At 34.0% G+C, this 17,500-nt stretch overlaps 1 protein-coding gene across 2 annotated transcripts in view; it reads left to right on the forward strand.

Annotated features, from left to right (window-relative positions):
* Positions 1-17,500, forward strand: part of LOC135204132 (uncharacterized) — a 151,116-nt gene that overhangs the window by 125,597 nt on the left and 8,019 nt on the right. For both annotated transcript variants that reach the window (XM_064234135.1, XM_064234137.1), the window contains 3 exons: positions 2,160-2,320; positions 7,458-7,668; positions 8,422-8,533. In XM_064234135.1, coding sequence (XP_064090205.1) covers positions 2,160-2,320; positions 7,458-7,668; positions 8,422-8,533 — 484 coding nt within the window. The remainder of the gene's footprint in view (positions 1-2,159; positions 2,321-7,457; positions 7,669-8,421; positions 8,534-17,500) is intronic.

Below are 17,500 nucleotides of genomic sequence, written 5' to 3' on the forward strand. Positions count from 1 at the left end.
AGAGAAGGAGAGAGCGAGAGAGAGAGAGAGAGAGAGTTCTTCAAAAAATATTGTTAAAATCTCCTCTATCTTTATTGTACATTAATAACCAATAACTGATTTTCCTAAAAAAAATACGGTAATTTCATTGTATATTTCATGACCACCAAAAACGTTCATATGATATAAAACATTATTACAACTCATTTTTTTTTTCACCATGGAATCTTTTGCTAGATCGCGTCTTTACCATAATACCATAAGGAAGATTTTCATAAGTCCAAAAAATAATTATAACTCGATAGTCAGTTAATTGCTGCCAAATAAAAAAAATAATCATTTTAGTGCTAGCATATAAAAAATATAATATCTTACCTCATACGTTCTATCCGTATTAGTCAGCCACTATTATCGTACCATCGATATTCACAAATCCATTAAAATATTATCATATAGTTTATTTCACTATTAAGCATGGCTAATAAAAACATCTAATATTAAACAAACCATAGGATGAATAGTTATCTTCTTAATATCAAAAGTATTCATAAGTCGATATAAAAAAAATTCACTATTATCTTGATAAAAAATATAAACACCTCCTGATTCCACAAATCTGTATCAAAATCAAACAAAAACTAATAATCAAAGTCCAACTTCTTTTCCCAAGTGACCTCAGCGGCAGATATGTTTCTTTAAAAGAGAGAAAAAATTCATAATTGCACTAACTTGGAAAGAGAAATATAATTAAAAATTCCTTACCGCATTAATAGACGTTAATTACAGTGTCGTTTATCTTTCCCAGGCTTTTCCATTTATGCATACATTGCTAATGATGAATATTTAATCTTGTCCTAAATGGCCATTATCGAGCGTAGTTAACTTTATAATGCCAAGGAATCCATTAGTGAGAAAAAAAAACTTCGTTACCAATACTGGCAATTTAAATTCTCTCTCTCCCAGGCTTTTCCATTGCTGGTTATACTGATAATCATCAAATATCTTTTTTATCAAATTGCCATTTAAGAACAATTATCTTGATAATACCAAGACAGTCAGAAGTCATTAACAATACTGGGCTATGGCATTAACAGCTTAATAATATTTCGTATCTATCATAAGTTTTTTCATTGCTACCTAAACTTCTGATAAATTTAATTCAACTGCTTTTCAAAATGGCCATTATCGAACACCGGCAGCTTAATAATGCATGCATTTATTCAGCAAATATACTTAGTTTTCGTTTTATTAACTAAATATGAACATTATTCAGCAAAATATACTTAGTTAACGTATCAGTAACTAATAACTAATTTCATTCCTAATAAATTTCGCATTGCTACTTAAATTGCTGATAATAATCATTTAGCCTTTTTCCTAATAGCCATTACCTAGCATAGCCAGCTTTATACTGCAAAAGTAGCAAAATATGCTTCATTGCCGCATCCGTAACTATAAATTACAATTTTATTCCTAATAGATTTTTTATTGCTGCTTAAATTTAACCTTTTTTTCCCAAACGACCATTACCGAGAACGGCCATCTTCATTATGCATTCATGTATAAGTCAGCAAATTAAACTGCGATATCGCATCAATAACTGAAAAAAAAAAAAACATTTCATTCCTAACAAATATTTTATTGCTGCTTAAATATAACCTTTTTCCCAAACAGACACTACCGAGAACGGCCACCTTTGCAATGCATTTACGTATTAGTAGCAAGTGCTTCATTGTCGTATGGTAACTAATGACTACAATTTCAATCTTAGTAAATTTTTTATTGCTGCTTAAATTTATCCATTTTTCAAAATAGCCATTACCGAGAACAGGCGGCTTTATAATGCATTCATGTCTAAGTCATCAAATTAAAGTCCGTTATTGCATCTTTAACTAATAACTACAATTTTATTCCCAATGCATTTTTATTGCTGCTTAAATTTGAAAATTTTCCAAAAATAGCCAGTACCGATAATAGGCAGCTTTATAAACTCCGTTACCGCATAAGTAATTAATAACTAACAGAAAATTATTATTGCTGCTTATATATATAGCCTTTTTTCCCAAAACAGCCTTTAACGAGAACGGCCAGCTTTATAATGCTTTCATGTCTAAGTCATCAAATTAAAGTCCGTTACCGCATCCTTAACTAATAACTACTATTCCCTTCCCGTCTTACAGGTGGCCTTTCGCGAGAGCAGCCCCCAGCGCGGCCGGAGCAGATTTGGGACAACCCTCTGCTTCGGCCCGCTTTCGACAACACCACGTCCAACAACGTCATCACGGCTACTGGCAGGGTGTCCTACTTGCACTGCAGGGTCAATCATCTCGGAAATCGAGTGGTGAGTGAGAGGGGGATTGGCACGCTAGCTGACTCTATTTTCTCTCTTTTTTTTTCCAGGGCGTTTGCGTGTTTTTTATTTTCCTTGCGACATTCATTCGTGATTTTGATTCAAGTGTTTTTTTTCTTGCGGTCTTTTCTTTCGGATATTGATGTCTTTATAGGAGAGGGGATGGGAAGGGGGTTGGGAGGGGGTCAGTAGCAATGCCATTTTGCACATTTTTTTTTTTCATACTGTTCATTGGTAATTTTGATTTTATTTTTTTCAGTGGGCTCTCCATTTATCACTTTTCATGCAGGGAAGGATCTTATTTTACTCTTTCTGTGTGTATCCATTCTCTATCCCCTTCTTGCATAATTTTATAGTGTTATTTATTAATTTTCCTAAGGTACATTTTTGATTTTATGTATGCCTAGGCATAAGTTGGGTTGGTCTGACACTATTCTCTATCTTTCTTTATTTAAGGTTATTTAAGGATATGTACTTATTTTTCTATCCCTCCATTCATTAAGTTGAGTATATTTCCTCTCTCTCTCTCTCTTTTTATTCAGTTAGTTCTTTCACCGCCTACCTTATTCATTCTCTCTCTCTCTCTCTCTCTCTCTGTAGGGAAAAATCTGCACCTTGACCTATAACAATGCAAACGATCTTCAGAACGTTTCCCGTTTATAACCTCCTGACCTGACCTTTGCCCTCCCTGGCGGTGTTTCCCACACGAATCCATTCGGTGCAATAAAGTTAATGCATGGACTGGGCGCATGAACGCTCTTCAAATATTGGGTCAACGTCTGTGTTTACAGAAGCCCCACCTACTCCCTGTAGCGTTCCTTTCTCACCTCAACTGTTTATCCAATAAACACTCAAGAATTCCTCTCTCTCTCTCTCTCTCTCTCTCTCTCTCTCTCTCTCTCTCTCTCCTGGTTATTAAAAATATTTATCCAATAAGGACTCAAGAATTCTCTCTCTCTCTCTGCTGTTTTTAAAAATATTTATCCAATAAACACCCAAGAATTCCTCTCTCTCTCTCTCTCTCTCTCTCTCTCTCTCTCTCTCTCTCTCTCTCTCTCTCTCCCCTCCTTTTTAGAAGTATTTATCCAATGAACACTCAAGAATTCTCTCTCTCTCTCTCTCTCTCTCTCTCTCTGTGTTAAAATTATTCATTCAATAAATTTGAAACCTATATTCAGTTAGCAAAAATAGAAATATAATTGCGCTTCTCTCTCTCTCTCTATATAATATATATATATATTATAATATATTATATATATATATATATATATATAATATATATATATTATATATATATATTTGTATATATATATATATATATATATATATATATATATATATATATATATATATATATAGTATATATATATATATATATATATATATATATATATATATATATATATATATATATATATATACGTGCCTTTCAAAACTTTAAACGTTTGTGTGAAGTTGAACAAAGATAATATATATCCAGCAGCTCAGAAACCGAGATATCTTTCCCCCTCTATGGTAACCCTTCAAGCTCATGTCTTCATCGCTACGATGTTCACTCTCTGGTTTCCTTTTGCTCCACATATACCACGCAAACTATTAATCTCTCTCTCTCTCTCTCTCTCTCTCTCTCTCTCTCTCTCTCTCTCTCTCTTTCAGCATCCACACTTCACATCCTAACCTGAGAGTTGGAGTGAGAATCTCTCCAAACATTATAATCCGCGCTTTAGACGTGTCAATTTCATCTTCAAAATCTCGGGCAAAATATTGCGGCATCCTGTACTCCACAAATTCTTTTATTTACACAACAGTGATTATTCAGTGTGCATTTAGGCACTGTGTATATTCAAATAAAACCATTGAAGAACATATGTAATGAAGGTTATCTAATATTGTGCACTTGTATGTCCGGATAACACCCTTTCGCTTCGGCGCTTCGCTTGATATATTCATTTCAGTGCAAGATTTGCACACCGGGGGAAATCCTTTCAACCTCGAATTCTGCCCTCTCACCCGGGAAGAAAACCAGGCGACGGGGGACTGACCTAGCCTCATTTGCATAATTAGGATACAAAATAAAAGGGAAGACTGATTTCCATATTGACTGAACGTGGGCGGCCGACGTGACAATATCCGCGGGAGTGAGATGGAGAGCGAGAGCCCTCTGACGCTGAATCCTTGATGGGGATTGGAGGTCGATCCTTGGTTCGAGGGGTTTGTCGCTCTTTCTTGAATGACTGGGATTCGCATTAATGCGCAAGAGGGCCTGTCCGGCATGGGCGCGTTGCTAACGCCGGAAAAGTCACATGTTCGGGATGACAATGGCGATTGTCAAACCAGCGAGCGATTTCTTTCTCTGGTTCTCTAGTTTTGAACCACTTTTCCTCGTCGTCTCGATCCCTTTTAAGTAGGATTTAATATTCTTGGGCACGAAACTACTCGAAGTCATATGATTATTTTATCTTATGTTTGGGCGTTTTTTTTTTTTTTTCTGTGAAGATGAAGCCGTTTTATAAAAGGATTTAATCATGTGACAACGGCAGTATTTTATTTTAGTTTTTTCTTTATATAATTGTTTTCATCATTTCCATTCCCATTTTTCCTCCAACTTGTTATTTTTTTTCAATTACGAGTCCGTTCTTAATCGGATTCTCTCTCTCTCTCTCTCTCTCTCTCTCTCTCTCTCTCTCTCTCTCTCTCTCTCTCTCTCTCTCTCCTGCTTATTGAAAATATTTATTCAATAAACACTCAAGAATTCTTCTCCCTCTCTCTCTCTCTCTCTCTCTCTCTCTCTCTCCCTGATGAGGGCCACTCAACCAGAGGAATTCGTTCTTGAATATAAAAGTGAATTAAGTCTCTTTATTTCCCAACTCTCTTGTTTTGGCTGCATAAGTAGCATAATTTCTATTCATTCAAGTGGTGCCCAATAAAAAAGAAACTATTTTTTTCAGGATGGAATAGGTGGGAGAAGGGGAAGGGGAGGGTTATTACTCTTGAAAGGAATGATGTAAGGCGTCGTTCTCAGGTTTCATTATGCACCACAGAAAGTCCGTAAGAATTCATTGAAAAGTAGAATTTATTCGTCAAATTAGGTCATAATCAGACACCCTCTGATTATATTGACCGGAGGATTTCCTTTCTGTTTGATGAAACAATGGTGTCTGGCTATGACCTAATTTGATTTATAGATTCTACTTTTTGATACATTTTTACGGACTTTCTAGTGCGCATAATGCCTATTTTTATGGCTTACTTAATGAAAAGTGCAGTGCCTTTCCCGTAGGGTTTCCCAAAATTCTAATTCAGTCTATCGAAATATGAAGCAATCTCTGACATGTCACCATCACCCCTCACCTAGCTAAAGCCACCGATAACCGAATATCCCGCGAATCTCGCAAGATTTCATAGCTTATTTCACATCACTAATAATTTGTTTAACCTGGTCAGTGAATCAAAGATTCTTTTTCTAGGGCCAGATAACAATAGAATCCCTCTTACTCGCTATTGGAGAAACCGTCTCTACTTAATTTGATTCGTCTGTCCTAGAGCTTCTGAGTTATTAAATTACGTAAGCTTGTCTTGAGTAACTCGACTCCTTAACTAAGTAAAAGTCTTCGGTAGGAGAACTTCCACAGTTAGCTGTTATGGGGATTAACGTGCTTGCACTCCCGAATTCTTGCAGCGACAGGGAAATTCCATTCGTTATAAGTTAAGCCATAACTGTTGGTGCTTTACTTATTTTGGAGTTATACTTTTTGAACCCCAGAATTCCAAGAATATAATGTAAGGCATCGCCCTTGTTTTTATTTATTTTTTTTCTTTTTTCTTTTTTTCAACTGGTAAAATGTTTTTGTGGGTGGGAGCCGAAAAATTACATCGAATGTAAGCTAAACCATAAGTTATTACCTTATATATATATATATATATATATATATATATATATATATATATATATATATATATATATATATATATATATATATATATATATATATATATATAGATATATATATATATATATATCTATATATATATATCTATATATATATATATATATATATATATATATATATATATATATATATATATATATATATATATATATATATATAGGCAACTTTTCTTAAAAGCATCCACCCGTTATAAGTTATATCATCAATTAAGTACTATAATTCCAACCGATACAAGTTTAGACATTACTATTAATCGCAACAACTTTTTTTTTTTTATTTCAACCAGGATCAATTTTTTCTTCTAACTCAAGCACCACGCTGTTTCCTCACAAGTTACGGTTATACTGCAAGTTGCCAAGGTTTTATGAGTCGAATGTACGATTCCCGAGCATTTGCCATTGCAGCGCTAATGAAAATACCATTATTTCTTGCATGTTTATGACTCGTTTCTCTCGTGTATTTCTTTTCCTCCGCAATCTCTTTCAAAAATATGGATTCCCTGCTTTTCCTGTGCGTTGATTCGAAGTGATTTTTCCGTATCTACGGCTCTGTTTGTCTTTTGAATTTGGTTGGCTGAACTTCTGAAAGGTTTACTATATTCTGATCATTGATTTTCCGGATACGAAAAATGGTACGAAATATTATGAACAGAAATTCCAGATGAATTTAGAAAGGTGACGGTATACATTTTTATTTTCCACCTAATATATTGAAACATGGATTAATTACCATGGGAACAGTATTAATCCATTAATTTTAAAGGGAAGAAAGGGAAGGATATGAGGAACGAGGAACCTGATATACTTGCACTTGATCAGTAAGACTGATAAAAAGAGAGATAACAGACTTATATGCGATTGATAGGCTAATTAAATCGGTGCATTGCCATCACAACAGTAACAAGACTTTAAACAAGATATGGTCTATAAATGTAACTGTGAAAAATTTAACAGAATTTCCTGTTAAAATAGGATATATGAAATAAGAATTTTTCAATTACTTAAAATTATGAGCATGAATGAAAATTCCGAGAAACGAAAAATACGTAAACTTAAAAATATCAATAATAAATTCCATGCACACATATGCATACCCTCAAAACAGAACAGAAAACAGCCCTATCTTGAGGGGAATATTTGCTGTCATATACAAATCACACTCAACCTTAATCTTTCCAGGTAACGTGGCTTCGGAAACGTGACGGTCACGTGCTGACAGTTGGCCTTTACGCCTACACCACCGACCAGAGGTTCACTGCCCTCCACTCCGAGGGCTCCCCGGACTGGGTCCTCAAAATAACCAGCCCGCAAACGAGGGACTCCGGCGTCTACGAGTGTCAGGTTTCGACGGAGCCAAAGATTTCGAGGGCATTTAATTTCACTGTCGTAGGTGAGTGTGGATGATTCGTCTTAAGAGCTTCATAGATAGATAGATAGATAGATAGATGATAGATAGATAGATAGATAGATAGATCGTAGGATATTGATATAGATAGATAGATAGTTATAGATCGATAGAGAGATAGATAAAGAAATACATAGAGAGCTAGATAGACCAAGATCATACAGCATTAATATAAATAAGGGACTGAGAACACGTCCTAATAAAATTAATGGGCTACATGAGAGAGAGAGAGAGAGAGAGAGAGAGAGAGAGAGAGAGAGAGAAGGAAAAATTACCTTCCAATTTAGAACAATCTTTTTGAAAGTCAACCACTTTTCATCATTTCCTCGTAAACTGAACAAAAACGCTTGCAAACCTGTATACCATGACATGAACTTGTGCGTTTTAATAAACCCAGAAAAGTAATCTAACTGAATCATTCGATTTAATCGAAGAAGATTTGTTCAGGTACTCGTTCAGTAATACACGTTTAAATACATCGTCACACTGAGATGAACGAAAAACTATTATATACTCGCATATGTATATATGTATAAGCTTATGCGTGTGTGTAGGCGTATATATAGTTATACATAAGAGAAATGTATGGCAATCTCTCACTGAAAAACGCACGAGAGTTTCATGAAAAAAAAAAAAAACCAATATCGCAATCGCGGCGTTTTTTTTTTTTTTTATTTATACCCAATTTATTTATAAAATTCCTCAATAATCATACCATTTATCTTTCTCTCTCTCCAGAATCCTTCGCAGTCATCGAGGGTCAAAGCAGCATATACATGAGCGCTGGGAACACGCTCAACTTGACCTGCCAGGCTTCCATACCCGGAGACGCGCCTAATTACTTTTATTGGTGAGTATATTAAGTTGTAAGGTTCCGTGAACCCTTCCTTCTTAAACATTGATAGCAACTCAACCCTCCATTCAAAAGAGAAAGGTTACAAAGTAGCTACTTTCATTGCTGAGAATTATTTTCTAAGATGAATTCTGGGCATGTCTATAGCAACCTAATCATTAAAATGCCCAAGAATTATTTTGTAACTAGATGTTTTCAGTAAAGAGGCTTCACCTAAGGGACAGGTGTTTTCAGTAGAGAAGCTTTAATTACGGGACAGGTGTTTTCAGTAAATAGGCTTTAATTATCGGACAGGTGTTTTCAGTAAAGCTGTAATTATGGGACAGGTGTTTCCAGTTAAGAGGCTTTAATTATGAGACAAGTGTTTCCAGTTAAGAGGCTTTAATTATGAGACAGGTGTTTCCAGTTAAGAGGCTTTAATTATGAGACAGGTGTTTCCAGTTAAGAGGCTTTAATTATGAGACAGGTGTTTCCAGTTAAGAGGCTTTAATTATGAGACAAGGTGTTTCCAGTTAGAGGCTTTAATTAGAGGCAGGTGTTTCCAGTTAAGAGGCTTTAATTATGAGACAAGTGTTTCCAGTTAAGAGGCTTTAATTATGAGACAGGTGTTTCCAGTTAAGAGGCTTTAATTATGAGACAGGTGTTTCCAGTTAAGAGGCTTTAATTATGAGACAGGTGTTTTCAGTAAAGATGTTTTAATTATGAGACAGGTGTTTCCAGTTAAGCTTTAATTTGGAGACAGGTGTTTCCGTTAAGAGGTTTATTTGAGACAAAGTGGTTTCCAGTTTAAGAGGCTTTAATTATGGGACAGGTGTTTTCAGTAAAGAGGTTTTAATTATGGGACAGGTGTTTCCAGTTAAGAGGCTTTAATTATGGGACGGGTGTTTTCAGTAAGAGCGTTATTATGGCCAGGTGGGTTTCCAGTAAAAGAGGCATTAAATTATAGAAACAAGGTCAGTGAAGAAGGTTTTTTTAATGTACATGGTGGGTTTAGTTTAAACAGATGCCTTTTTAATTATGGGACAGGTGTTTCCAGTAAAGAGGCTTTATTTAAGGAAACCGGTGTTTCCCAGTAAAGAGGCTTTAATTATAGGAAAAGCGTTTCCAGGTTTTTTAAAGAGGCTTTAATTATGGGACAGGTGTTTCCAGTAAAGAGGCATTAATTATAGAACAAGTGTTTTCAGTAAAGAAGTTTTAATTATGTGACATGTGTTTCCAGTAAAGAGGCTTTGATTATGGGACAGGCGTTTTCAGTAAAGAGGTAAAGAGGCTTTAATTATGGTACAGGTGTTTCCAGTAAAGAGGCTTTAATTATCGGACAGGTGCTTTCAGTACAGAGGCTTTCATTATGGGACAGGTGTTTCCAGTAAAGACGCTTTATTTATGGGGAAAGCTGATTTCAGTAAAGAGGCTTTCATTATGGGACAAGTGCTTTCAGTACAGAGGCTTTAATTATGGGAAAGCTGCTTTCAGTAAAGAGGCTTTCATTATGGGACAACGTCCAATTGCCTCACGGAAGCGCATGCGAACGGAAACGACATCCTAACAAACCCAAAACCAGGAACAAAGCAAAAGACTAAAAATGCTAATACAACAGTCAGTCATGAATGAAATTTTAATCATTTAACCGCTGTCTTCTAAAATAACTGTAATGAATCAGACGAATGATAGGAAACTATTAAAATGTAACTAGTTTTATAATGGAGGATCATAACTACTGGCCAGTACCCAGTAGACATTTTGGTTAGGCTCAGAATATGATCAGAATATGAGAGATAGTCATGGAACTAGTGATTTCATCCCCAGAACTTGTAGTTATAAAATGGCAACGGATTCCAGGAGACGGGGTATGTGTGGGGTATGTGAGACATTTCTATTTCTTTTCATTAAAATTCAATATAAATTTTAATCACTTTAGGAATGTCAGTGAATTTTTGTGAAATTATTTTGAACGTATCATACATTCCTGGATATTCATTTAGCTCCATACCTACGATTCTTTTACTACTTAAAGAAAAAATACAAAGTATATATATCCTAGAATTATATTCCCATCATTTTAAAATCTACGTATATGTATAATGTTTTACGGCTTTCAAATGAATAATGATTAATTAGATAAAACGAAATTAAGATGAAATAGTTCTGACTGAAAATACCTGGCTATGAACATTCCCGGCCATCCCTCATCCGCGTAGCTGACAAGTTACAAGAGAAATTATTCAGTGAATGAGGTGGGACACATAATTTATTCATTACCGACGTAATGAAAACCTTTGGTAAACGAGCACTGATGAAAAGTCATCCATTCCGAGCGGAATACATTATTAATAATGATATTAATAATACGGGATTAGGGCACTTTCATCAATCAATAAGTACAATTTAACTGCACTGAGCTGGTGACACATGCATATGTCACCTGTCATACTGATATAATATTCGACATACTTTAGCAACTCAAAATTATGTCGTGAAACGTAAATGTAACACCTAAGTTGCAATTCATATATCATTTACTTCCTTGGAGTTAAGATAAACTTAAAAGAAAATTAAGCGAATGAATTACTTTACAAATGCCATTCATGCCTTATACATTGCAAAATATGGAACGGTAGAAAAGATATACTGGCACCTCATTTATGGATTGCAGTAAGGAGGCTATGTCACGTGTCAGTCGAAATAAAATAATGCAAAGACTTTGTCTTCGACTAACCTTCAAAAAACACCTGCACGGGAAACATCTATCGGTATCGAGCAAGGAGAAATGGAAGCAGTTGTAATAATGGTATCTCTTCAGTTATGGCACAAACACCTGTAATTAAAATGTGTATTAAGCTTAGCGTACATTACTGAGAGTATCCTTCATTTCACATTCATGAAGTGATAAAATTAGTACAAAGCAAAGTCATTAACAAATACACAAGAACCATTTCCATCTGAAGTATTAAGTCAAATTAAATAAACATTTAAAGAAAAAATGTATTAAAACTCTCTCTCTCTCTCTCTCTCTCTGATTATGACACAAGGAATGAACATTTAAAGAAAAATGTATTAAAATTCTCTCTCTCTTATATATCTATATATATCTATATATATATATATCTATATATATATATATATATATATATATATATATATATATATGTATATATATATATATATATATATAATATATATATATATATATATATATATATATATATATATATATATATATATATATATATATATATATATATATATATATATATATATATATATATATATATATATATATATATATATATATATATATATATATATATACACACACACACACACACATATATATATATATATATATATATATATATATATATATATATATATATATATATACTATATATATATGATTAAATTAGACTGCCCTTCCCTAAGGACCTTCAAACCTAAAATGTAAGCGGCCAGCAAACGAGACCTTCGCAAAGTTTGTGCTAAGCCCAAGTGAAGTTCAGTTATTATGTAATAATGTTTCTTATGAACCCCCGTCGTGCAATTATAAGTTCAGTTCTCTAGAGGGTGATAAGCAGCGTTGTTTTCTAGCAAAAATCCAACAGTGTCCTATTTTCTATTTATTTATTTCTATCATTATTTCCGGTAGTCCCATTCATTCATTTTTCTTCGCTGTCTTTGGAATTAGGTACGAGGCGACATTGTATTTCAATGCATATGATGCCTGTTTTAAAGATAGTTGCATTTTTTAAGTTGTTTATTGTTTTCTCCCACATTCATTATAATTAAAACATAAGGAAACGTGTCTGTCTAGTCTGCAACTATGTGTGATATAAAACTTTAAAATGGCTTCAATTTCTTCGTTTTGTAGTTTTATTGAAAAATATACAATTATTATTTTTTTTCTTTTTTGATTCTGTTACGATTTGAATAAAATAGAACTACGGCATGTGATTTTTTTTCTTTTATTTTTTATTTTAGTACTTCATAGTATTCCTGGTTCTAGAATTGCGATCATAAATCCATAGGATTATTTAATTATTTACTATTTTCGTCTGTTGCTATTACTCTTACTTCTGAACTCTTTAAATGAAAAGTAAAATATGTAAATGCAAATAAAATCTCAAAAGGAGCGATATCAAATAGATATCCGTTTTACAAGTGAAGTTCACATAATCCATTTGCACCCGTGTCATTTGCCCGCATGCAACTCATGCAACCAGGAATATACTAAGTCATGCTAAGCTCAATTCACATCCAAGAATAATATGTACATAATGTTCTCGGGGACTGTTATTGCTGAAACAGAAAAAAAATGTTAAAAATAAAGAGGACTCACTGTTATTGCTGAAACAGAAAAAAAATGTTAAAAATAAAGAGGACTTAAGCGTTTGCCCAAGGACTTGGATAAGGCCCCTGAAATGTTAACGCAAAAAAGAAGCAGCTCTTTTTGAGGACCGGGTTGATGTTGAGAAATAAAATTACTAAATAAAAAATTCTGTGAAGTTCTTCACTCACATTGCTTGCGTAATGGTGTCTTAGCAATTTTGCCAACAGAAGAATGTTGCTGACATTATTTGTCAGAATTGAATTTGGTTTGTGGTCCCCCTTTCCACCCCCCGGCCCCCCAACCCCCTCTTGCGGATGCTTCTCGAGGATTCCCCAAGAAGCGCTGGGAGAAATATCTGAAATTCTGATGCCGCCTACTTGTGGATATGGTTTTTGAATCATTTTATTCATTTTTCTTGTGCTTGCTGCCGACTAAGATTGACAGTTATTTCACATTTACATCTTATTTATGGTTCATTTACCTTACTGAGCTTACTGACTTAATTCAATTTAGTGGCTTCCTAATGCTCGTCCAATAATCCGTATCTCTGACTCTCTTTTTATTGGATATTTTTTTTTTTCATGCTTTGCGTCATTATTTTATATCTGATATCGATTGTTATATTAATTTCTATTCCATTTATTCGCATCTAACTTTGCTATTTTACTTTGCGTTTAATTTTCCCGTTATCTTCATAATTTCTGTGTTTCATTTTTTTTCTGATACTTTTAATTTCTGTTTTGTGTGATATTTTACCCAGTTGTTGATTACGCCTTTAAATGTTTACCTAAGTCTTGTATTTTCATTTTCTTATATTAGTGAAGAGATTCAATAATAGTGAAATATAATCTAAATGAAAATATTAAGGTAGCAAAATGCATTTTAATGGAATGACCGTGAATATTAATACAAATTATGTTCATTTGTTTAATTAAAAACTTCATGGAAAGTTATTGTAGTCACCGCGGTTCAATTATGAAAATCTGAACTGTACGATTAGACAGATCGACTGACTGACGTTTGTATTAATCTGTTGCTTCCACTGTATTTGACGAATTCAAAAAAATAAATAAGTAATAAATTATCTATTTCGTTGGAAAAAAATATTCGCGAAAAGGAAATTTCTTATTATGGTAATACAGTAATGTTTGTTTGTATGGTGTTTTTACGTTGCATGGAACCAGTAGTTACGTATTCAGCAACGGGACCAACGGCTTTACGTGACTTCTCTTACACCTCAATGGAATGACCAAGAATCGAACTCGCGGCCATCAAGGTGGTAAGCCAACACCATACCGACCAAGACACTGAGACGCTTTAATTCAGTAATGATGTATCTTATAAATATTTTTATCTATGAGCTTGTGTTACGTCGAGATACATGAGCAGATTTCCATCTGTCATAAGATTAATAAGTATTTTTTGCGCTGTATTATGATGAAATACATCAGCACGAGAAACGGATTATGATTCACAGACTGTCTGGAAACATCCCTTTCCCCTAATCAGTGTAGCCTTATCCAGACTGTCAAAGAGACACGATGTCTCGAAACTCCAGGTGTATTACAGTGTATTACACTGTAATCCTGGAACTCGCGGTTTTATTGCACTCAATAATGGCGGATATTGAGGATCAGCACACGTCAGTCGTATAGTTTATATTATGAGCAGGTGTAATAATTTTCTGCATTATTGAGTTTACGTAAAGTCTTCAACAGGTATGCTTTCTTGTAAGATTATAACAGTGATATTGCAAATCTGTGTAATTTTCGTATTGACCAAAAAGGATTTATCAGAGTTACAATGCTGCCCTCTTCATATTATGACGAGGCAAGGTGTAACCACCACCCCTGCCCTCCCTAAACCCCACTGCCTTCCTTACCACCCACAAGCCCCCTCCAACCCCCAAAACGCATGAACACACAAAAACGGTTTGCAGAGACAATACCATTCCTGCTTATTGCCTCTTAGTAATTATTTACTCGAGAAGAAAGCTATAATGGGACCTATCCAATTATTTGGACCTATGTTTATTAAATGTTTGCTCATGTAAGGGGCAGTCTTTGAGCAAGCCGATTAAAATTGGAGTTGTCGTATCATAGCTTGTCTGCTAGGTTTTTTTTATATACTTATATATCAAGTACTGGGACCTATGAGGTCATTCAGCGCTGGAGGGGAAATTGACAGTAAGGAAAACCTCATAGTCACACTATGAAACACTTGTTAAAAAGGATTGAAAGTCAGGCTGAAGAAAGAGAATAAGAATGGAGGAACAGTAAAAGTGATGCCTAAAGTGCGCCACGTGAGGTGCACTAATGGCACCAACCCCTTATGGGGTACACGAGGATATGCTAATATTTATTCTTCGCCTATTTGGGCACTCGAAATCATTTAACTGATTCTTGATAAAAGATGAAAATGAAGACTCGGCACCTAATTTAACATTGTTATCTTCTTCCAATAATGCACAGCTAAATTTAAGTAGAATGTATGTTCATTGCCTCATTCCTTGTTCAAAGTTACTAACTGGAAATTCGTTAGCTTTTGTTGAATACTTAATTTTTGTATTGTATCAAAATAACATTTTATAATTCTGACGACCAGAGGCGTAATCTCCTTCCAAAAAGATTTCATTGCTTATTTTGGTTTATTTGAAGGGGTGTCTGAGATAAGTTTTTCTTGTATCCATGGCTGTCATTTTTTATTATTTTCTGTAAACATATACGATTTTCAAACAAAACTTACTCAATAGATAAATTACATTGCTCTATGTGTGTGTGTGTGTCTATCTCTCTCTATAACGAGTCAGCTTCTTAGAGAATATCAGGTAATTTACAATGAGGCACATTGGTACTTTTATGTACCATACAATTACATGCGAACTAGTTGCATTTGTTACAACAGCAAAGATAAAGATTAAAATTCTCTCTCTCTCTCTCTCTCTCTCTCTCTTAGAAGTATGTTCTAAAAATCCTTCTACGAGTCCGGTGTGTCTAAAAATTTTGCTCTCTCTCTCTCTCTCTCTCTCTCTCTCTCTCTCTCTCTCTCTCTCTCTCCAACGCGTCAGTATCTAACATAAGATTTAATGGAATGGTGCGAGGCCACTACCACCCGTCCATCGAGTTCTGAGTCGTTATGAAAAAGTGAAAAGCCTTTTTTTTTTACGCTTTTCATTATGGCTCGCTCGCTAGAAGTTGAAAAATAAAAAAGGCGGCTCTGTTGTGAAGAAAAAGTTATAATAAAGTATCTCACGCAGACACCATATAATGCCTACATTATTTGTGGAAGAGTGACCTCTTTTTTCATTAGAGAGAGAGAGAGAGAGAGAGAGAGAGAGAGAGAGAGAGAGAGAGAGAGAGAGAGAGAGAGAGAGAGAGAGAGAAAGTAAAAGTTTTAGACATACCGGACTCGTAGAAGGATTTTTAGAACATACGTTTAAGAGAGAGAGAGAGAGAGAGAGAGAGAGAGAGAGAGAGAGAATTTTAACCTTTGTCTTTACTGTTGTAACAAATGCAACTAGTTCACATGTAATTGTATAGTACATAAAAGTACCAATGTGCCTCATTGTAAATTTGTAAATTATTTTTTAGCAGATCACGACATAATTAAAATTAAGATGAAAGCAATAATTATATGTTAGATTTCATAATTACTGTTCCTACCTTACTATGCAAATATATTTCGATTTTTATTCCTGTGAAAAATGTTTATTTAGAACACTATGAATGTCTTTAGATATAAAGTAAAGTGTAGTCTATTTTTCATATTTACTTTATTAACAACGCTACTGACCATCCACGGAAAATCTATGTGTAATCTGTGTACACCTAGCAAAAAAAATAGTAATAATCAATAGAAGAAAAATAATAATAAACACCTAATGACATCAACAATGCCTTAATTCGAAGAGCAATACATCGAGCTGTGTAAGATGATGCAGAGATCGATGATGATGAATTGCTTTTGGAGCAACATTTTTTAAAGAGGGGATGTTTCCATCATGTTGCGAGGAGTAATTGCCAATTACCAGACGAGAGATTTCGTAAACAAGCCAGTCATACTGAAGTGGATATTATTATTTTTTTTCTCTTTCTTTTTTTTTTTACTTTAATGTGAAGGAGAAAGTAAACACTTCCTTTTAAGTCATATCATTTTAACGTCTTTGTATCTATAGCAGTGTGGATGTCCCTGGTATCTTTGCTCTTTTTTCTTTTTTGCTTAATTCTTTTAAAAATAGAACATTTGTGATACATAGTGGCTGGCCGAAGAAGAGGTAACTTGAAATATGCTTCTGTATTGTTAATGCCCTAAATAGCATATCCTAATTCTATGCTGTTCAGAATATTAAATCGGACACTACAATGATAAAGACGTAAAATAATAATATGTCCAAAAAAGGAATGTAAGAATAATTTGATACAAATCAAACTAATTTTCTAAGTATCAGTTAATATGGCTTTTCAACATTACAATTTTCTTTATGAAAAAAGTTTTTTTTAGCTCTTTCAGATTATATATATAAATATATATATATATATATATATATATATATATATATATATATATATATTCATTTTGATATACTCTTTATTTGGAGTTTTTTAATCTCTTTCCTTTGACGTGCATTCTTTCCCCCTTAG

The sequence above is a fragment of the Macrobrachium nipponense genome, chromosome 44, assembly GCF_015104395.2.
Source record: "Macrobrachium nipponense isolate FS-2020 chromosome 44, ASM1510439v2, whole genome shotgun sequence".
Classification (NCBI taxonomy): Eukaryota; Metazoa; Arthropoda; class Malacostraca; order Decapoda; family Palaemonidae; genus Macrobrachium; species Macrobrachium nipponense.